General features: G+C 45.6%; 1 protein-coding gene across 1 annotated transcript; it reads left to right on the top strand.

Annotated features, from left to right (window-relative positions):
• The first annotated feature begins 10,337 nt into the window (after positions 1-10,337).
• PSMB2 (proteasome 20S subunit beta 2) lies at positions 10,338-21,587 on the top strand. The gene is made up of 6 exons (XM_084300813.1): positions 10,338-10,504; positions 12,223-12,345; positions 12,780-12,850; positions 18,701-18,863; positions 20,398-20,447; positions 21,357-21,587. Exons 1-6 carry the CDS (start codon positions 10,414-10,416, stop codon positions 21,462-21,464), a joined length of 606 nt encoding a protein of 201 aa, XP_084156939.1. The 5' UTR covers positions 10,338-10,413; the 3' UTR covers positions 21,465-21,587.
• Positions 21,588-21,837: the final 250 nt, after the last annotated feature.

The raw sequence follows: 21,837 nt of genomic DNA, 5'->3' as shown, positions 1-21,837 counted from the left end.
GCAGCGGAGGTGCTGTGCCTCGAAGGTCACAGGCTGCCGAGCCGAACGTGGAGCAAAATTCCAGGAGAGCAGATTGCAACGGGCTTAATTAAAGGCGAGAGGCAGGGGAGGGGGCCGGGGAGGCGCTCCGACAACCAGGCAGAGCGTTCCCCCCGCGAAGGCGCGCGGTTGGAGGTAGGAGGGAGGCTGAAATTGTCTTTTTAAAGGAATGTAAACATGTGAATGTTGAGTGATTGACAAATAAAGGGCACTCTCCTTTAATTTAAATATGCGCCTAGTTTGTGCAGAATATGCTAATTTATACATTGCCTAAATAGCCAGTAGCTATTGTCTGTAAAACCACATCAGATCAGGGCAGCAGGGCAGTTAATGTACTGGCTGGATGTTATGGCTGGTCAGTGAAGCGATCCGAGCTTCCTTCCACTGGCTCTGAAACCCTAAATGGAATAGCTGAGCTGTAAAAAAAAACGCCAGGGGCATAAACTGAAGTTCACTCTGCCAGCCTGCAATAGGACGAGGCTTTCCTCCCTACCCGGACCCGTGTGTACCTTCAGACCCCACCGCTCCTGCACCCCAGCCACCCAGGGGTTTTTTCCCTCCTGCTGGGGTCTGGGGGGGCTCGGTTGGAGCCTGCAAGCCCCTGTCCACCAGCTGTGGAGCCAGGAGAGGCAAGGGAATGGGGCAGAGAGGAGGATGGGGCAAGGGCAGGGCCCTGATGGCACCGAGCATGAGCTGGAGGAACTCAGCAGCTTGCCCTCGGTGCGCAAAAGTGTGCGGGAGATGGAGAGAGGTGAGCAGGAGAATGCGCTGGTGGATCCGGCCCTTGTGCTCAGTGCTGCTCCTCGTGCTGGAATAAATAGAAAAGATGACTGAGGTCATGGGATGAAGGTCTTAGGCTGCCCCGAAGTGCCACGGCTCCATGTGGGAATGCTCAGCCCTGCTATAAGCCCCGAGCTCTCAGCCTCGGCAGGGACGTGGTGGGGTTGGGGCCACCTCCCTGCCCACATCCCACCTCCCCTAGCCCCGAAGCAGGGCAGCCCCGGACATGGGTGTGATCCATCCTCATTTGGTCTGGTCACCGGAGCAGTTTTTAATGCAGAGAGGTTTCTAATTAACAAGATTCTGGAGTTAATTAAGACTCTTTCTCATCTCATTTAGCTCTTCCTCTATGCAGATCCTACAATGGGGGCTCAGCCTTCCTGCTCCACACCGGTCATTTCATGTGTACTGGCTCCAGTGGGTGACCCCAATGGAGAAACTGGCCTCCTGCCCCCCAGGAAAGGGGCAGACCCCTGGATTCCTCCTGTTTCGGGCAGCTCCCTCGGGTGCTTCCCAGTGCCTTCCCCCAGATCAGTCTGGGTTAAGTTCAGAGCGATATGATAAGTTGTAATAATACTGCTGCCTCGCCCCTAATTATTTCCCATATAATTATGTACCCTCGAGAAACCTTTTAAATAGCATGCTCGCATCAGCTTTGTTCCAAGGGATTCATTTGTTTCAGGGAAGAAATCCCGAGGCTGAAGGACTCCTCAGCCTTCGCCAGCAATGCCCGGGTAGGCGGCAGGGCGCACGTGGCTCGCTTGTAGGCACGGGACTGTGCCCGTCCCAGCACCTGGTCAGCCAGGCACGGCTTCTGCAAGCATTTGGGATCTGTTTTGTTGGCAGCATGCAGAAAATGGCAAGAAAAAACCCTGGAAATCTGCTGGAAAGTGAAAGACTCTGAGTTTTGGTTCTATTATCAGTTTATGGCACTTTCTTGTGTTTTAATCCCATAGAAGTGCTCTGGTTGTGATGGGTGAAAGGAGAAGAGGGACTGGGTCAGGTGCAGGTTGTGCTCCTGGTTCCCATGTATGCAGGGAAGCTGCTCCTTTGCCATTTCACCTCTGAACCCATTTGGCTGACCACAGCCTCACGGCCACGAGCTGCAGCCACCGGCTCGTGCGAGCCCAGGGGCAGAGGCTGGGGCACGGCACAGACCTTAAATTCCTGAGCATGCCCTTCTCGAGAGGTGCTCTGAGAGCCCTGGCTGCGGCCGCCCTGTGGAATTTCCCATAAAACCAAACTGTCCGTGGCTGAATTTTCCATATCCCAGGTGCCCGCTGCCCTCCCATCCCACCGCCGGCAGCACAGCCGGGCTGATGTGACCCTGCCTTCCCTCTTCAGACCTGCAGGGTGCTCCGAACAAAATTCAGTTCGTGGGTTTTGCACAACTTGTGATTTTTTAAGAATGGACAATCTATATAAATTTTCCCGGGATTTGGGGTTATTTTGTTGCTGGCACAAATGTTGGGAGTCTGCTTGGACTTTGATGCTGCAGAGACTCCTAATGGGGTGTCGGGGGTTACCCCATGTGTGTAAATCACAAACTCCTCTCAAATGGAGCTGGTACAATGACACGACCACAGCTGGGGGCCTGAAATCCTTTTAGAAAAGGCAGGACTCCAGCTGCAAAGCCAAAGCCCAGCCCTCTCTGAGCATCCCCAGCAGCCTCTGCCTTGCTCGGAGCAGGGCTCGGAAGCCAGGGCTGAGTTTCCGAGGAAGTTTCCTCACTGAAATAGTTAATGAGAAGTGATACCATCCCCCAGCTCTCCCCCCAGCTCACCACCCCTCTGAAAAAAAAAAAAAAATCAGAATAATAATTAAAAGATGCCTAGAAACGCTCTTGGAAGAGCATAAATTCTGAAGATGAAAGTAAATGATTAAAATAATTAAATACTTCAAGTTGACAAGCAGAAGCAGAATCTTGCCAACGGACATTTGTCGGTAATTAGTTAATTAATCCTAACACAAATTATAAGCCATAACAAACCAGTCAGGCTGAACGCAGCCGGCTGTTCAGAATTAAACTTAGGAAAAGAGGGAGTGGGAGAAGGAGAGAAAGGAAAGTTTTCGGGTTCTTGTGGGTCTCAACGAAGGCGCTGGGCAGATGTTGGCATTCTTTGGGATGAGCAGGCAGGATGGGGCTGAGCAGGGGGGTGTCGGTGGGTGCTGGTCCCCGACATCTCCCGATGAGCTTTTGGAGGTGATGGGCAGGGAACGGGTGGGGATAAAGGGTCCGCACTCCCCCAGCGAGGGCACAGTGGGGTGGGATGGCCGGGGAGGATCAGGGCTTGGCTTTTCCACCCTTTCTCTGTGACTAAACCCAGAACAAAGGCTCCTGAGCCCTGCTCCCAGCTCTGCCAGGGCTGCCCACCAGCACCTTGGTTTAGGATTTATTTCCAAGGAGAGCTGGAAAGTCTGGGGCAGCGCCCAGGAAGCTCTGTGCGGGTGCCCCCACGCCGAGTGCGCAGCTGTAGGGGCCTGGGTTGCGGGGCAGGCGGGGAAGACAGAGCCGCTGCTTTCCCTCTGGTGCTGGGAAGAGGTTAATGAGCCGCGGGCTGCTTTCTCACCTCTTGCCACCCTGGCCCAAGTCCAATTTTCAGCCCTAGATTGAGCGAGCCCAAAGCATCCGCACGCCCGGCGCTCTGAGTGACAGCCGATGCGCGGCGCGTAGCCCCGCGTTCACACGTGCAACCGGGGCCCGAGGGGCAGCCAGGGCCAGGCTTTGCCTCTCCTCCAGCACAAAAAAAGGCTCAGGAGCAGCGGGGCAGAGCTGGTATGCCCGTGCAGAGGAGCATCAGCATCATGGGGACACGTTCATGTGTTGGACTGGGCAGGGTGACAGCTGGCAACGCAGGTTAAGTGTAAGAAATGGGACGTGTGGGTTGCAAATGGGCTTTTGCCTGCAAGGAAAAGGAGCCAGGAAATATCTGGAAAGAGTAAAGAGATGGCAAAGAAGTGCGACTTCCCTGCAGGTTTCAGACTGGTAGGGGAATTGCAAGATGTGTGAGGGGAGGTACGAACACAGGAGCACGCGTGGCCCCCCGTTTATATGCTTTGTTTGCAAGTGATGGGGATTATTTACCACCAACAAGAATTTAAGACCGAAGAAACACCAGGCTCATCTTCTGGGGCCTGAATTCTCTCGCATGTGGGTGAAGCAGGCTCCTGTTTGCCCTAACATCCAGCCGGAGCTGTGCTGAGGAGGAAGTTTTATCCCGCATGTGTGTGAGCATGTGTGCGCGCGTGCTCTAAGTGCTGTGCATTATGTGAGCTCTGACCTTCAGAGGGGAACAGAAGGAATATTTTCCCCCCGGAGGCTAGAGTTGTCAGTGAAATGTCTGTCTTCCTTAATAATTTCAATCCGGGTGACAGGGGACAGGGCATTTTGCTCTGAACGAACGTACTGTAAAAACTGTCAGATGGGATTTGTCTCAAGAAGCAACATTTCCATCTATTCGGGGTCATAATTACAGGCGTCTTATGACCTGTGGAGCAGCACATTTTTCTCAGCTGAAAAAGGAATCCTAAAATAGGAGGTTTGGTCTTCTGCAGAGCTTTGGGTTAAACCTAAATGGATTGTAACCAGCGACGGTGATTTCCAGCAGAATGCTTTCTTCTTTTGTTTTGGTGTTGGGGGGTGGTTTTTCTCTCTCTCTTTTTTTTTTTTCTTTAATTCAGAACAAACTGTCCACAGAAGTGATGTAGCAGAAAAGAAGGGATATAAATTGCCATTCCCTGGGCTGGAGTAATGGCCTATTTCACCCTATATCCTGTCCTCTAACTGCCTGCCTCTCTGAATTTCCTCAAAGCTGACAGTGGCCAGCGTCTTTTTAATGAACTGAATAAGTAACTAAACAGGCAATTAACCAAATGAGCATGACGATAATTTGATTGTGCTTTCCCCACTTTTAAAGCACAGGAAATAGTAAGAAAAGTAATAATTCAGTGACCAGCAGGAATTCGAGCAGAAGGACGGAGCTGGAGGAGCTGGCAGGGGGAACTTTCACGAGATGTTGCCCTATATAAATTTCCCACAGTACTGGAGAAATCCCTGCTTGTTTTGTTAAACATTTGGATTCCTTGGTTTTTGGCTGAGGATTCATCCTTATTGGGGAGAAGAAGGACTGTACAATAACTTGGAGCAGCTTTTCTTCTTATGGTTTGATTTTACAACTAGCAATGGTTAAGAAATGGATGATGCCCCGGAGAGCTGTACAGGGGTGGGTCACACCACTTGATAGCGGATGTCTTATTAGGATTTCCAAGGTGGTTTTGCATAACTGAGCTTTTGCAATATCAGCCCGCAGTGCCTGTTGCTTCCCCACCTTGTCGAGAAGGTCTGAGCACCAAAATTGAGAGAGGGATCCGAAAGCTCGCATAGCAGGTAGCCAGCGTGGTGCATGGTGCTGCCAGGAAGGCTCCAGCAATGGGACAACTGGGACATGAGGCTCCCTGTGCCCTGGCTGCCCAGTGAGCAGCTCTAACAAGTGGTGAGATGGTGGTGACTGCCCCAGGACTGCGTGGGAAGGAGCATCCAGCCCAGGCGCAGGGCCCCAGCTGCTCTCGGAAACGTTCTCACCTGCAAGATCGATCCTGCCAGAGACACACGCGTGTGCTAATCAGCTCTGTTGACCCGACAGGCAGCAGGTTCCAATCCATTTTCACCTGCACGCTGCAATCGATGCCCTGTTCTTGCCATCGCAGGCAGAGGGCAAACACCGCTGCGGGGCTGGAGCAGGGGAGCGGCGAAGTTGGTCCCCCGCCACCCATGGCAGGGGGCTATTTTCTGGGAGGTTTGGTAAGAGCGAGGGGGATGTAGGAAGGAGTTTTGCAAGGATTTGTTCCCTCCATCCTGGCCTCAGTCCCAGCTGCTTGGGAACTGCAGGAGAGGTGGATGAGTTTCCCCTATAAGAGCAATCCCACTGCGGTGTGCCTGAAAGCAGCACTGCAGGGAGATGCCAGCACTTCTCTCCGCATCCCAGGAGAGCCAGGCTCATGATTTAAATATCCCTGACAAAACCCCTTCATCCAGGTCATGCTTAACACCCATCTGCCATAGGAATGGCCGACTGCAAGGTTTGCTAGCCGAAATGTCAGCACTTGTTCTTCCGATGACCCCAGCCCGGGCACTGGAGGAACCATGTAGGGTTTGTCTCTGCCCATCTTCAAGGAAAATCTGTTTACTCATAGCGTGTTTGGGGCCACAGAAAGTCAGCTGGAGGAGATCTGTGGAGCCCAGACAGTGAGATTAAGAACAAAGCTGTGTGTAAGCCTCATGGAGTTCATTTCGGGGTTGTGGGATCCGAACGGCACGCTCCAGCAGCTAGAGAGGAGCTCAGTGAATCAAAACGTTTCTATTCCTATCCAGCCCTGTGATCTCCACTAAATCAATTCTCCTCTCTGCGCCTTCATTTCCTGCACCTGAAATAGCAGGGACATGGGGCTCCTTTTCTCCTCAGGAAACCTCGTCCAGGCTTTTCAGTAATTGTAGCGTCATCTTCACTAATGCCACATTGAGACAGATGATAGCAAAGGGCAAAAGCTGGTGCAAACACTGGTCAGACAATCCCTAGAAAGAAAAACACCTCCCATGCCACAGGCATGCACCACATCAGGGTCCCATGGGCTGTCTGGTGAGCTGGGGACAGCAGGGAGCAGAAGGCAGGTGCCCAGCACAGCACCCAGCTTTGGGTTTGGACACAGCAGCAGCGATGCACCCGAGTGCCCATAGGAGCTCAGGAAAGTGTCGTGCTCTTTACGAATTAGAAGCACGGCCAGTTTGCCAAGAATTAAAAGGAAAACCCTGCGCTCTAGGGGAGCAACTGCACCCAGGGCAGCCAGGTGCTGAATCTGGCTGGCACAGCACAGCCTGACCAGGTACAAGCGAACTCCTAGTGCAAAGGCAAAAATAACGACGGCATTGTCTCATGGACAACGTGCAAGGGGGTAAAAAAAACAGCAGGGAAGAAAATGAGCTGCTGAAAGGTTTGCAAAGGCAGCTTATGTCTTCGTGGACACGGCCGTTTTCCAACTGTTGATGTAATGACTTGTCTGCGTTTTCTGCTCAGCTCCGGGCTCTCTGCCGCAGCAATCAGCACCTAGTAAAAAGACTGTGATGTTTTCCCCTGTAAATATCATCTTAAATTAGGAAGTACCGGTCAGCCCGTGTCACTGGAGGAGATGAGCAATTACTGTCCAGGCCAGATCCACAGCTGGTGTCAGCCCCAGCAGCTCCAGCGCCTGTTCCAGGGCCTGGTGGATTTACAGTCAGCGCCGAGCTCTGGGCTGGGCTGAGGACTTTGCTAATAACTGCATTGTTTTATAGGCTTTCCCAGATGGCTCACTGCATGTCTTTGTATAAAAACGTGACAGCTGTTCATCCTCACCTGCTTTCTATCCACCTTCCAGCCCTTTCATTTTTCCTGTTCTCAGCTAGCCTGTCCTGGCTGGGTTTTCATCACATGTATCTCTGCATTAGTTTGATGCAGAGCAATCCAGGCAGTTATGATGGGTTACATAATAAATTCAGGCTGCTTTCTCTTTTGTGGATGATTTTTATTTATTTTATTTTTTTCAATTTTTGGGTTCCTTACAATATCCACCTTCCTTTTTAAGCAGGCATCAAGCTTGCAGCTAAAGCACACTTTACTTGTTAGAAACCGTGATGGAAGTGCAAGCTCCCCTCTTTCACAGCCTGTTGCTCTCTGTAAAAAAGAGCTGTAAAGGCATTCCTGGGAGACACTGTGATGTTTCAGCTCCATAACTTATCTGCACATAGAGAGAAAAGATACTCTGAGAACCACAGTCTTTGAATATCTCACTCCACACACACAGGCACACATATATGTATAAATACATATAACTACAATATTTCTCTTGTAAATAAAAAAGCAAAAGCACATTGTATTTTAAGACATCCTGTAGCTTGAACAAGTCCCTTTTAATAGTGGAAAATATTCCCTGATTTCTGCTGGCCAGATATGTCTTGCTCTCCTTCTTACACTGTTGTAATAATGTCGGAATAGCCTTCATCCTGGGAACAGAGGGTAGGTGTGTACTGTACGTATGCGTGCTTCCTAACCAGGGAAATTCAATCTGTCAAGAAAATTCAATAACAACCTTAACATTTAATTGTACCCCAGGGCCCAATAAAAATCAACAAGGATGGTAGTTGTTGATTTTTCATTAACCTTCTCTTAAAAAGGTCTCAAAAAATAACTGCTAAGTTAGACTGGCTGGTTGTACATGTGTTGTGTGTACAGAGATCTATAGGGGAAAATATGTTTAAAACAGTAGACTGGATCCCCACAGAAAATATTTAAGCACTGGCAAAGAGCTTGGCCATTGTTAGGTAAAAGAAAACATCCTGTTTTGATTTATGCACGCAGCACTCAATTTAACAAGTGTAGCTACAGGCAATTGGAAAACAGTCAAAATGGTGAATTTGCTGCTTGCACTCATTTATACTGTTTCCTGAAGACAATTTGCTGTTGCTTTTTGGCATGTTTAGTGTTTTTTAAACCACACAAAGGTTATGCCCAGTTCTCATAATTACACAGTGACTTTCTTGGTATAGGTGCAGTTGGGCATTTGCCATCTGCTGTAGCATCCAGAGTTTTATTGCCTGGGGCTGCCTCCTTTACAGCGACCGCCGTGGGGCTTTAATGCTTCGGTGGCCCCTTTCACTAGCTTGGGGCTGGGTCTTTGTGGAACTGCACTTAGCAAATGTGTTAGATGGGCTTGGGCAGAGTCTAATCAATAAACCAAGTGCCAGTTGGAGTTACTCCACTTGTCAGGATGGTGCCTGCAGTCAGGCAATGTCCAAGCAATTAGTGTATTTGTTTTGTTTCTCTTGTTATCAATTATCTATGTTACAGCCACACCTGGAAGCTACTGGGTGCTGCACAGCCACCTAAGACAAGACTTATATATTATTTTTTTTTTTTGCACTGAGGAATTAATATAGATTGGGAGGGGGGAAAAATAAAAGAAGGAAAGAGCAGAGGATAGCATTTGCTGACCAGCAGCTGTCAGAACCCTTGTCCAGCCAGGGGATGAAATGGAGATACCACCCAAGATCCCTGAGCTGAACTCACGGAGGACTTCTGAAGCCACCAACGGATCAGAAAAGCAGCAGGCACAGCTGCAGCTCGGGAGTTTTCCCTTGGTGTTTGGCACGGACACGTCAGGGAAAAGAAAAAAAGCCTGTATTGGCTTGGTAGGTGAGTCAGGCTAGGGCTTGCCCGTGTGGCTGCGGGGGATTTTGCGTGGGCTGGGGCTGGCAGCAGGAACCAGACAGGCTGAACGCGCTCTCGGTTATCGGCTGTGCAGCACCCGGTGCTCGCTGCCGACCGCAGCGGGAGCCGCAGGGAGCCCACGCTGGGGCTCGGGCTTGGCTCCACGCTTGGCACCGCTGGCCGTTCCTGACACAGAAAGATGGGCAGTGAATAAATCACTCCCTCGCTGCTGGAAGGATTTCACCATCTCTCTTCACAGTTCAGTTCCCTTTGAGTACGCAGATCAGAGGCTGCAGGAGTGCCAGCCTTTTATTTCCGAAAGAATTTGTGCCCAAGGAACTGTTGCCTCACAGGGCAGGGTTTGGAGTGTTTTCCTTTCCTACTGGACCTCCACAGAGCTTCAATATTAAGCAGAGCCCTCTGCTCTAGCAGACACACGAGGCAAGCCAGCTTGGTTTTATTCCACAAAGCATGCAAGGCAGAAGCAGGACGTGCATTTACAGATGTTTTCTATGCTTCTCCTTTGAGCTATTGCCATGGAAATTTGCTCTGTAACAGCGAACAAGGCACATTTTGGCCGGCAGTGGTACCACAGACCCCTATTCATCAGATTTTTATCCTAAACCCAAAATCCAGCACATGTGCTTGAGGGGAATGCCAGATTTCCCCCCAAACCTCCATCACCCCTAGGGTGCATGACCACCACGAGACCCTGTGAGTCTCTCCTGAGTGGCGCCAGCCCTGCAACAGGGGCAGGGGCCATAAAAATGGGGGCACAGGCTACAAAATGGGGTAAAAGCTATAAGAAGGGGGCTGGGACTACAAAACACGGGGAAAAGGCTAAAAAAAGGGGGCAAGGGCTACAAAAAAGGGGATAGGGAATATAAAAAGGGGATAGGGAATACAAAAAAGAGGGCAGAGGCTACAAAAGCAGAACAGGGGCTACAAAAAAGGGGTCAGAAGTTATAAAAAATGGGGCAGGGGCTACATAAAACGGGACAGAGGCTACCCAAAGTGGAGCAGGGCCTACAATAAAGGGACAGACGCCTTAAAACGGGGCAGGAGCTACAAAAAAACGGGGTAAATACTACAAAAACGGGCCAGAAGCGATTAAAAACAAACGGCCGACGCGCCCACCCTCCGGCCCCGCTCCCCTCAGGCGGGGCCGCCACCCCCTCAGGCGGCGCGCGCCCCACGTGACCAACACCCCCCCTCCCCCCCGAGCGCCTGTGGAGGGCGGTGACGTCATCGCGCTGCGCCGGCGCGTGCGCAGTGAGAGGCGGCGGCGTGAGGAGGAGGAGGAGGAGGAGGCGGCGGCGCTGAGCTGTGTCACGGCGGGGCCGGAGGGGTGGCCATGGAGTACCTGATCGGCATCCAGGGCCCTGACTACGTCCTGGTGGCCGCGGACACGGTGGCGGCCTCCAGCATCGTTCAGATGAAGCACGGTGAGCGGCGAGGCCCGGTACCGGGGGGAGGCCGCAGTCGGGGCCCGGCCCGGCCTCGCCTCAGGGGGGGGGGCGTGTGGTGGGGCTGGGCCTGGGGAGAGCCCCCGGGGGGCTGAGGTCCTGTGAGGGGTTTGTGCTTTGTGATGGGTTAACTGAGCGGTCACGTTAATTTGCGGTTCGGGGAGGTGTTAGCTCGTTATGCCAGGCCTTGTCCTGTGCCGCTGTAGTGCTGCGGGGGGGGAGTTCTGAAGGAATAAGCGGGGTGGAGTTAGTGCTTGGTGCTAGCTGTGCCCCTGGTAAAAGGTATTTCATGAAAAAAATTAAAAACTGGGAGTAAAGGCACTGTGGGATTCATAGCATGAGGTATGTGAGCCACTAACATCTTGTTTTCTTCTTTACATAGAGAAAGAAATCTGGGGGTTTCTCAAGCCCTTGAAATTCTAGAAAATGATTTTTTCTGCTTCTGTTTATTGCAGTCCCAATAAGCTGGGCTAGAAGCATGGTTTTAAGGTGTAGTGATCTTAATACAAACATAGTGTTTCAGAAGCATTGTTTTTTTTAAAAAGTGCTAAACTGTAGTAATGATAAACTTTCTATTAAATCTTCAGTGTTAGAGTTAGCAGTTTCTTTACCCATAACTGTATTTTGCTTCAGGGCTGTAGAATTCAATTGGAGTAGGAAATAGAGTGCAAGGGCTGATTGCCCAGACTCTGGAGATGAGCAGGTTCTGCGCAGTCGTTAGGTACTTCAGGATCCCCTCGAATCACATCAGAGGATTGTGACACCGCCTGTGTATCTTGCAGCAGGGATTATTCAGCAGTATTTAGTAAACTGAAACCGAAAGGGAAGCTGAGGCGTGGAGATGCAGTGATGTTCCCTAGAACTAACTGGTACGGAGCAGTGCTTTTCCTCGCATGCCAACTGTCTCATCAGAGCAGCAGCCTCTTAATGAGGTGAGGCCACGGTGCTAGAGTGAGTGCAGAATGGGCTTCGGTGGTGTTGTCATGACAACTTGGATTTCCTGTAGTACACTCTGGCAAGTTTTTGAAACTGCAGTTAAAAGTCTAGCTTACTGTTCCTTACTTCCCAGTTATTTGTGGACTGTCTTATAATTTGTAATCAATGTTTGCATGTGGTGCTTTTGTCAAAAGCAGTGACAAACAAAAACTCTTTCAAAAGCTTCATTCATCTAAATAGCTGGGTTTTGGAACAATTCTTGATACCAGAAGGAAAGGATGGAATTTAGTTCTGGATTCTCTAGTATTGTTTTGTGTTGTGCTGATAATTTAGTGTTGTTTTTTTTTTTTGCAGTATATTTAGATAAAATCGAATGGTCACTGAAGCAGAGTTCTTATTCCTGAATCAGAGAGGTACCATGTACAATGTTGAACTTCCTCTGAACGCAATATTTTCTGTGAAGTTTCACATTTTTTTTGTGACAAAGATCACACATTTCTGCAATGTCTCCCTTCTGAAGGAAGCACTTCAGAAAAAATTCATTTTTATTTCTCTCAGTGATGTGCTTAACAGGCCTGGTGTACTACACCATCAACTGTGAGAAGCTGAGTGCTGCTCAGGAAGACTTTTTTGGTAGTTCCAGGGCATAGCTGAGTTCTCAGTCTGTGACCTTTGTGCTTTTTGTGAAAGAATTGCTGTGATATTGGCAAAATAATTATTTCTTTTGACCATGGCTCTTGATGTTGTTTTTCTTTACCTAGACCATGACAAAATGTTTAAGATGAGCGAAAAGATCTTACTCCTGTGTGTTGGGGAGGCTGGAGACACTGTACAGTTTGCAGAATACATCCAGAAAAATGTTCAGCTCTACAAAATGCGAAATGGTAAGTGAAAGATAACAGTGATTCACCGAGGGTTGGGAAGCAGAGAGTTAATGATGGGTGTAGCTTAGTCGAATGTTTGGGGGAAACTTCTGTTCTCAAAGCTTCTCTAGTTGTAAGGATTTCTGTACTTTAAGTGTCAAGTAAATGTGGTAATAAAGCAGGGTGAAGTAAAGTTTGGAATATATTACATCAGACATGAAGTTTTTCCAAGCTGTACTAATCTATTTGTTATATAAATAAAAGACAATAATAGTTCAAATAAAATATTTCCCTTGATGTCTGTGGCATGATAACTGTCCCTGGTTTTCCTGATATACCTGGCTGAAAACTTCAGGCTACATACCTGCAGTACTATACTTTTTTGGAGCTGTTTTATTTTAGTGTGATAATGAATGTGGGTTTGCCCTGTTACCAAATACATGCTTCTTCTGCAGGTTATGAACTGTCTCCTACTGCAGCTGCAAATTTTACACGACGAAACCTAGCTGACTATCTTCGGAGTCGAGTGAGTAATAGCTGAAAGAGCTTGGCAGAGGCTTACAGGGGAAAACTTCTATTTTTAAGTAATGGAATCTGATGAAAAACTGATGGCTTCTGTCTTTACTGGTGAAGCCGCTTTGAAGTGATATGTTTTTATTAAAATCTAAATTGCTTATTCAAAAAAGTTATCACTTACCAATAAGTGTTACAACTTTAGTCTTGGAATTCCAGCTTTGGGTCCAGTAAACATTTTGTCGCAAACACTGCAGACAGCTAAGTCAACTAAGCCTTTTTAACACTGAGATTAGTTTTCATGCAAATGCACTGGATCCGTTTAATCTTATTGGAAAATGATTTAATACACCAAAGCTGTTTGATGTACTTAGCAAAATAAGTCCCTTTTGTAAACAGAAACATGAGGCTTTCAGTAAAAGAAATCCAAGTTGGAGCTGTATTTTTTCAAGTTACCAAACTGCAATGACTGCTTTTTTTTTTTTCTTCATGGTAATTGCTCAAAGTACTGCTAATAAATGCATCCCACCAGTCACTTCCCAGCTGTCATGCTGGGATACCCTTTGAAGCATAGTGGAGAAGTCAGGACTTCTGTTTGTCTCTCATCTTGGCTGGATGCAAGGTAGTATCCATGGACTTTTGCTTTCCAGACTGGATAAATGTGTATAATGCGTGGTTAAATAAAACTGTTTCTTCCCCAGGAAAAAGGACTTGATTCTTTTTGTAAAATCCTGGGATGTTTTCAGGAGGGGCAAACAGACTTGTAAAGATCCAAGGTTAGGAATTGCTTCATTAGCATTCTTCCCAACACATCATACAAATCAAAACAAGAGCAAAGAGGACGTTGAGAGTGAAGTTGAACAAATCTGTCAGGGATTGAACAGGGGATAAATTATGTTGGTTGTTCCAATGGTATACCTCACAGGTCTGAAATCATGTTTTACAGTAGCATGTGCAGACCAGTATCAACCTCAGAGTTGTGTTGCTGGGAATTACATGTGTGTGGAGTGAGGTAAAGACCATTCCTGAAGATCTCATAATCCACAGGAACAACCTAATGTCACTGTTCTCATTTCTGACGTGGATGACAACCAAATGCAGCGGGTTTTCAAATTAATGAAGTTTGTGTAGAGCGAGTCAGTGAAATAATAGTGCTGAGGATTATTTAGGATATAAAATACCCCTAACAGGAGTAATGTAACGGGCTTTTTGGCAAGCTTGCCTGGCATGATGTGGCACTGTCTTTTCTGCCTTGTCCCCTGAGGCCTGATCCTCCCTGTGTCTCCCCTGCTTCCTGAGCCCACGCTTGCCTTCCAGCTCACCTGCTCCAGATGGGCAGCACAGTGGGGAGGACACTGGCACAGGCAGATGTGTTTATTTACCGGAGACAAAACGTTGTGCTGTTGCAGATGGCAATGCCCTGGAGCTAGTGGTGCACTCTGACACTACTGTCACACTACAGCGATCTCTGCGCTGCAGGGAGAGCTCCTTTTCTTTAAACATAGCACATCGTGGTTTGTTTGTGGATTTAGAGCTTGATGATACAAACCTTGCCATCAGATATTTTTTTTTCCCTGTGGATTATCTTACCTTTTTTACTCTAATTTGTGGATTGCAAGGATTAGCTCTCCCTGTCTATTTAAATTGCGTGTTGGATTCCTGGAGGCTATTAATTATGTGGTTGATAAAAACTTACAGGTGAAACTTGCCACCAGCTCCTGTTAGGAGCAGGAAAACAAGTTTAGAAGTAGAGAGTTTTATGGGGAAAAGGCACTTGGTTTGTTGCTGTATTGCCATCTTGCCATGTAGAGCAGTCCGTTATGAAGGGCTAGAAGGTACGTGAAGGGGACTGGCCATACTGAAACAGAAACTTTTAAGGCATTATAAAATAGTCCTGGCCCAGCCTGAAACAGGGCTTGTTCTGCACTGTTAACCACCATCTGAGTTCACACAGTCAGTGGCTTTGCTTGTGAGCCCTGTGTGCTGAGGAGAAACAGGGCTTTGGATTGGCATGAAAAGTCCAATGGAGAAAACAAATAGTGTTAGCCAGCTGGTACAGGAAGACATCTGTGAAATATTATATTTAAATTGATAAATTTTGAAACCATTCTAATTACAATATGGTTGCAGCTTCAGCAAGGCATGCAAACATAGAGCTGTTGCCAGAGTATAAATATGTGATGAGGTCAATAAAATGCTGGCTTCTTTCTGTTCAAATGGACAACGACCTTTCTCTGTTCTGAGGATGTTACTTTAGGTACCAGGCATGTCTCAGACCTGTGGTGTGCTTGCTAGGACTGGAGAGTTCAGCCTTAGTGCAATTTCATCAGTTTGGGCTGTGCTAAGCTTTAGGATTTACCGTTCAGGCAAGTAAAACTTGATCTGCCAGGCACGATGAGTTCAGTTTGAAGTTTCTGAACGCCTGCCAAGATTGGGACAGACCGTGTGGATCAGACTGAGTGCTGCTTGTGTCCTGGGGATGGCTTTTCTTTTTGGCATTCACATGTAATGAGGTTGGGCTTGTAACTTAAGGCTGTTACCTTACTGTGCTCTTTTCTTTTACTAAATAGCCAGCGTGTTCTTTCAGAACATTTCTTTAAAGCGTGGGTTTATTCTCCAAAATAATGTCTGAAAAGAATCTGACCTCAATTTATCTCTTTTAAACGGGGCAAACCAAGAAACTGCCTTGCAGACAGTTGGCTTTTGAATAGGTGAGTGGTGCTATAGTTCCTCTTCCCTGTTGCCTTCTCCAGCATCACGCTTGATTCACCTGATGAATCAAGTGCCAACGTTTGAACATTCAACATATTACAGAGTGTGCGGGGGGGGGGATAGGAAAAACACCCTCCTGCCCCCCATACCCTTTAAAGTTCAGCTTCTCGTTGTGTTGTGATGCTATGTTTAATTATAGGTGACAGGGGCTGGCCTGAGTCCAAAGGAAGACTGTCAGTTCCTCTCTCCTTGTCCACGCTTGGCAGGATGCTTCCTCACGCCCACCTTTCTCCCCCTTGCTGTGACTTTGGCTTCCGCCAGATGTCACACCGCTGCTTGTCACCGCCCAGCCTCCCGTTGCTGATCTTGTTGTTTGAGTGTATTTATCACAACTGTGCTCTTCAGCTGTAAATTCTGAAGAATTTCACACATCCCTTAATTGCTGTAGTTATTTTAAATCAAACAGCATAAAGTGCAAAGCTACTTGCAATGAGAAATATTGCCTGTAATACAGCGGCGAGTTTGGGGGGAGAAAAAAAATGAATCTCTTGTGGAGTGATAGCCCATCTGATGAGTTTAGTGGCCCTTTAATCACAGCAGCCCTCGTTAGAGCCTACATCTCACTACACTCTGAGGATAAGTGTCAGTGTCTGAGGGTATGAGTCAGTCCTCTTGTGTAAACCCAACTGAAAAGTTTGAGATGTACAATACCAGTCCTGGCACGCCGGTGTTAGTCCCACACTCGGATGCAGTGAAAGTTTTCTTTGTGGTCTTTGTTTCTCCCTGTTCTCGTTGGGACTGATGGGTGTTAGGGATTTGGGATGTTAAATGCTGCAATGCTAGTGTTACCATTTTCGTGGCAAATGCCCTCTGCTTCCTTTGCCAGATTGTTGTGTTTTTTTTGTTTGTTTTTTTCCTGGCTAAAGATGCAGCCAGCTAAATGGAAACATGAAGTTGAAGGCTTTAGGACTTGCCTCACAGCCTGAGGCACTACAGGAGTAGCATTTTTCTGTAACGGGCTATTGCCTTTTGCTTCAGGTACCATAGTTCCTAAGATGCTGGGAGACTAACAGGGTTAGTTCTCAAGTAGGAAAACCTGCACAATTTTCAAGTTTCTAGGAAGCTGCCTTGGCTCAGAAGCGTTGTAGCCTGGATGTTCCTTTAGATTCTGAGCTTGAATTTGCTCCGTTGGAACAAGTCTTGGTGTACATGAATTCTGCCAGTAAATGGAGATTGTGGTGGTCTGGGCAAAGGGGAAATGCTGTTATCTATATTAACTATTATTTAAAGGGAGACTTTTTGCCCTAGTGATAAATGTCAACCCCCCGCCAAGTGAATTTCTCCTTTGCATTAAGTGCCTGTTAGAGGTGCTGAAGTTGTCTCTCTGAAACTTTGAGTTAATCCTATATTAACATATCAAATTGCCTGTGATTTTCAATTGCAATCATGGCATTAGTAAATAGATTATGTTTATCTTCTAGAGTTTAGATCCTGCCTTTCCTGAATAAGAGGATGATAGGGTGACACTTTATTTGCATTTAAGAAGTTCTCATAGCCTGTTAGTGGGAGAACTCAAGACTGAAAAATAGCTTACAGATTTCAGTCTGTATAACACCACTTGTTTATTGTTGAGTACCAGTGTTGGTAATTCAGTCACACAGTAATTTGAGTGATCTTGTGTCATGTGTCATGGCTTTTAAAGATCAACTTGTGATATTTGAGAATAAATGAAATACAGACTAATTAAATGAATACAGCTGCGTAGTAACTTGGTTTCAAATATGCTGAAATGCTTTGAAGATTAATCACACAATTTAGTGACATGTCTGGTAGAACTGTAACACTGTAACCTGCTTTATTTTTTATCTGGTGAAAGTCAAAATACAGTATCTTGTGGTTTTTGAGTGGAAATTCGCTGTGCTTACTATCAAAATGACCTTATTCCTCTGCAAAAGCTAATGGTTTGGTTTTTATACTGAAATCATCTGCTTGTTCTAATAATGTCCTAATTTTGTTGCTTTATTGATCTAGATTTTTGAGCCTTTTGAGAGATATTGTGTTACTATAATTAATAAGAAATATATAAAAATATGGGAAATACCAACAGTGTAAAAAGGTAGTTTTTGAAAAGGTATAAGGCTCATAAAAATCTGGAATTTACATTTAAAAATAATACAGTATATACATGCCTCATGATCTTAAAGTGTTTGTATTGGAAGACATGGGGACACCTGCTTTATCCATTATGGTAAAACACAGTAAGCCTAACACGTGAAGAAAACTGCTCAGGAATTGCTAAGCTTGCAAGTAAAGAACAATAAAAGGGCATGATTACATTAATGCAGTTCCGTGGTCTTTTGGGGTTAGAGAGAGCTATTTACTAATGTTACCTGATAGGGTGTTGCTGAAGTCATAAATAAGAATCAGAAGAGAGAATCTGAAGCAGACTGAATTTCTAGTGTAAAAAGTAAACAGTTTCCAACTAAACAAAAAGCTGTTGCTAAAGTAATGTTGTCGTATCTTAAGAGTCAGTTTTAAATGGAAAGGAACCAGTTCTTTAGATCTTCATGTGATCAGCCGAGCCAAATAGTAAAGATTAAATTTGGTACATGCAGTAAAAACCTAACTGCCAATTAACAAGACAGGGTAACACTGTATACAGCTGTTCACGCTGCACTGTATATGAGCTTTCATGTGCTAAAATGGTCAATGGTTAACAGTAGTGTGACTGAGAAAAGAGCATATTAAATTAACAAAGAAGTTCTTATAAAGCGCAGAATGTTCGTGTTGTGCTGCCATGCAGACAGTAAAAATTCTCAAGTTTTATGTTCAGATGAAAGAATCTTATGTGGAGACATAATTAAAGTTTTCATTTTAAGTTTGAATGTGCCATGAAAGCTTTAAAAAAAAAAAAAAAAAAGTCAGGGGAGTGGTACAGTTTTTGCTTCTGCATTCCATGTTACCAAAAGATTTGATTTGCTTTTAGATAGAAGCCCGGCATCTCCTGCAGACAGTGTTGATGTAGCTGCTAGCCATTTTATCACAAAGAATTGTGAAACAGCTATGTTGCAATTCTGGATATGGCATGGGTAATTAAGATTCAAAGACTTGTGTGTGTCTGCTTTAATAAAAATCTTGTTTCTGGTTGTAGACCCCTTACCATGTCAACCTTCTCCTGGCTGGCTATGACGACCATGAAGGTCCTGCCCTTTATTACATGGATTATCTGGCAGCTCTGGCTAAGGCTCCTTTTGCAGCACACGGATATGGTGCGTTCCTCACCCTCAGCATCCTCGACCGCTATTACAAGCCAGGTAAGTGGAGCCTGTGGAGAAGAAAGTTCTCCTGTTGCTGATTAATAACGTAAAGGTTTGAAGTGTGAGTTTGACATTTGCTGAGTCAGGTGGTCCAGCACAACTGCTGTGGTGCTGCGGATTTGAACTTGACTTTGTTAGACTAAATGCAGCTTTAAAGATTGCCTTCTGTTTTTGCTGAAATGGTAATGTGAAACTGGACAACTCCTTGGTGTTTTCCTGTTCGAAGCATAACAGACTGGAAGCGAAGGAAGTTCCAATTTATTCTAGAACATGACTAGACTTTCCTGGACCGCTTGCTGCTAGTAGTCTGGTTTTAATAAATAGCAATTTGATAACTTTATCTTCTACTTGCTTGTCTGTACCTATGATAAAGATTTTCCCAGAGTATCAATCTTCAAAGTGCAGTCCCAGATCTTTTTGCTTCATATCTTGAATTGGATATATCTGTTAATGCACAGATATCAGTGTATCTGTATGATACATAAAAAATATACAGGTGAAAAGTTATTTCTTCCTAGGAAGATTATCTCACAGCTCTGAAGCATTGATGAAGATCAATTGGTTTGTTTTACAGTTTTATCCATGTGGCAGCTGTTGGTCATAATTCCTGTATATTTGTAACTGTCTGAAGTCTTAATTTTACAATTGTGATCCAGTTCTTACATTGCCAAAGAATAAACGTGGCTCCATCCCCATTTTACAGAAGAGGAAATGTACTAAGCTGGGACTATGGTTAATCTGACATCTTTGGCTTTAGCCACAAAACTGCTTTACTCCTTACTGTGTGCAAAGCCGAGTTTAATTTCACAGCAAAGACATTTACTTAGTAATCCTTTCATCTATCCACTGCAAGAAAAGAAGCTATGAACTGGCAGCTTTATTTTAATGGGAGTTCTTCCTGAACAATGAATGTGGGTCTGGAACAAACTTTAGAAATAAATTTTGAGATCCGCAGAGCTTAACTGCCTCCTAGCCATGTCCTAGAAAACGATAGTACTTCATTTTTACAACTTTTTTTGTGAAAAGAAAAGCAGTGAACCGCAATAGGTTGTCACGTCTTGCCATCCTTACCCAGTGCTGGCTTTTTTATCCTAATGTGTGAGAATAGCAGGGGCATCACACACGTGCCTTTCCCATTATTAAAACTAATACCCAGCAGGGAACGTAGCACCAAAACCGATCTCCGCCTACTGTCACTGACTTGCAGCCGGCTGCGGACAGATGGAGCTGATTTAAAACTGTAATAAACTCAAGGAGAGAGAGACGGCTGGACTTCTCCAAAGCCCGGTCCCTGGCCATGGGAGGCAAAATTCCGTCATGCTTCCCATTCAGTGTAACAAATTGATTCTCAATGGCTTGTTGCAGCGTGAGTGCTTCAGCGCAGGACGTCCTCAGTACATCTGGAAATTGTTTTCTGTGAGCTGGGAAGTAGAGTTTTTGGTGCTCAGCTGAAAAGTTGTTTAAATTTAATAAAGTTTCTGGTGAGAGAGATGGCCTCTAATTAAATCAATCTGTGGATGTTTTGTTTCAGGTATCACACGTGAGGAAGCTGTGGAGCTCCTAAAGAAATGTCTAGAGGAGGTGAGTTGCCAAACTTGGGTCCTTGTGAACCCGAGAAAGGAATGTTTGTTTGCATTCATTTGCTGATATTTTCCTGTTCTTGTCGCATTTTTGGCTGTCTTTGCCGGAAGGGATAATAAATGCATATTGACCAGATGTAGAATAGCTACTGAGGAAAAGGATTTGTGGGTGCTTGCATTGTCTTAGCATGGTTCACATCCTCCAGAACGTAAACTTTAAGCTTAATTGCTTTCTTTACTTCTGCTTCTTTCATGCTTAGCATAATATTGATACAGACTGTCTTTGACTTTCTTTTATGTTGCTTCTGAATGTAATGCAAGCATCCCTCTGTTACTTGTATTACACTTAACTAGTAGATACTTCCAAGTGGACTTCTCTTCCAGCTTGTGAAGTGATATCTAAGTCTAATTGGGGTGAAGATTTGACCTTAAAGTTCATAATCAATTTTAATGTAAACATATCCTTTCAGACTCCAAGGCTTTTATTGTAGGAAAACATTCTCTGTCCTTGTCTTTGAATTTAATATAATTGGGAAGAAAGTTCTAGGGAAACATTACAAAGAAGTATTCTAAAGAGGTTCTGTTTAAAGTATCTTTTTGATACATACCCTGTGCCTGAAGTTATAGCCCACTCTGTTTGTCTTCCTCCTTAAATGCCTGTTGTGTTAAAAGACCTTTGTATTTTGTACCTCTAGCCTAGACTGGTCTAACAGGGCTAGTATTATAACAGAAACTTGTACTAAACACTTCCTGAGTTGTGAAAACCACCTTAGTTCAGGTCACCAGGACTGTTAGGAACAAGAACCAGGATGGAGATTTTGATGAGCAACAGCATATTCCTTAAATTATACTCTCCTCTTTTAAGCTTTGAATGAATCTCATCTCCTTTGTCTTTTTGTCTTTTGAACAGCTTAAGAAACGCTTCATCTTAAACCTGACCTCTTTCAATGCCCGGTTCATTGACAAAGATGGCATCCATGAAGTAGACAATATACTCCTTCCAAAAGCAACGTCCTAACCCCTGAGATCTTCCTTCAGCAGTCTTCTTTTTATGTTCGGTTTTGTTTTTAATATTAATTTGAAGCACCCAAGTCATGTACTATGCTGGGAGATTGAATAAAGATTGACATTTATGTAGCCAGTTCCATCTTTTGATTTCACTTTGATTCCACTGGTCCTTCATGAGAGTATTTAAGTAAATCCTTCTGCAATGAAGATGAAACATGATTTATTGGTAATGGTGGCATGTTCAGATTACTTTCTTTGCTATTCTGAGATATTTTTTTTACTTCCCCCTCTTGAGTTTTCTTACGGGTGGGGAAAGCTAGTATTATATTTTTCTAGAAGAGAACTTGCTGTCATCTGTTCTCACACTGGGTATTAAAGCTCAG

The sequence above is a fragment of the Netta rufina genome (assembly GCF_964035555.1).
Source record: "Netta rufina genome assembly, chromosome: 23".
NCBI lineage: Eukaryota > Metazoa > Chordata > Aves > Anseriformes > Anatidae > Netta > Netta rufina.
Note: the sequence above shows the minus strand (reverse complement) of the source record. Positions and strands in the feature narration are given on the sequence as shown.

Coding starts and splice junctions, on each gene's coding strand:
- PSMB2 (XM_084300813.1), top strand. CDS start 10,414: ATGGAGTACCTGATCGGCATCCAGGGCCCTGACTACGTCCTGGTGGCC. Junction 10,505..12,222: donor CATCGTTCAGATGAAGCACG/GTGAGCGGCGAG, acceptor TTCTTTACCTAG/ACCATGACAAAATGTTTAAG. Junction 12,346..12,779: donor GCTCTACAAAATGCGAAATG/GTAAGTGAAAGA, acceptor CTTCTTCTGCAG/GTTATGAACTGTCTCCTACT.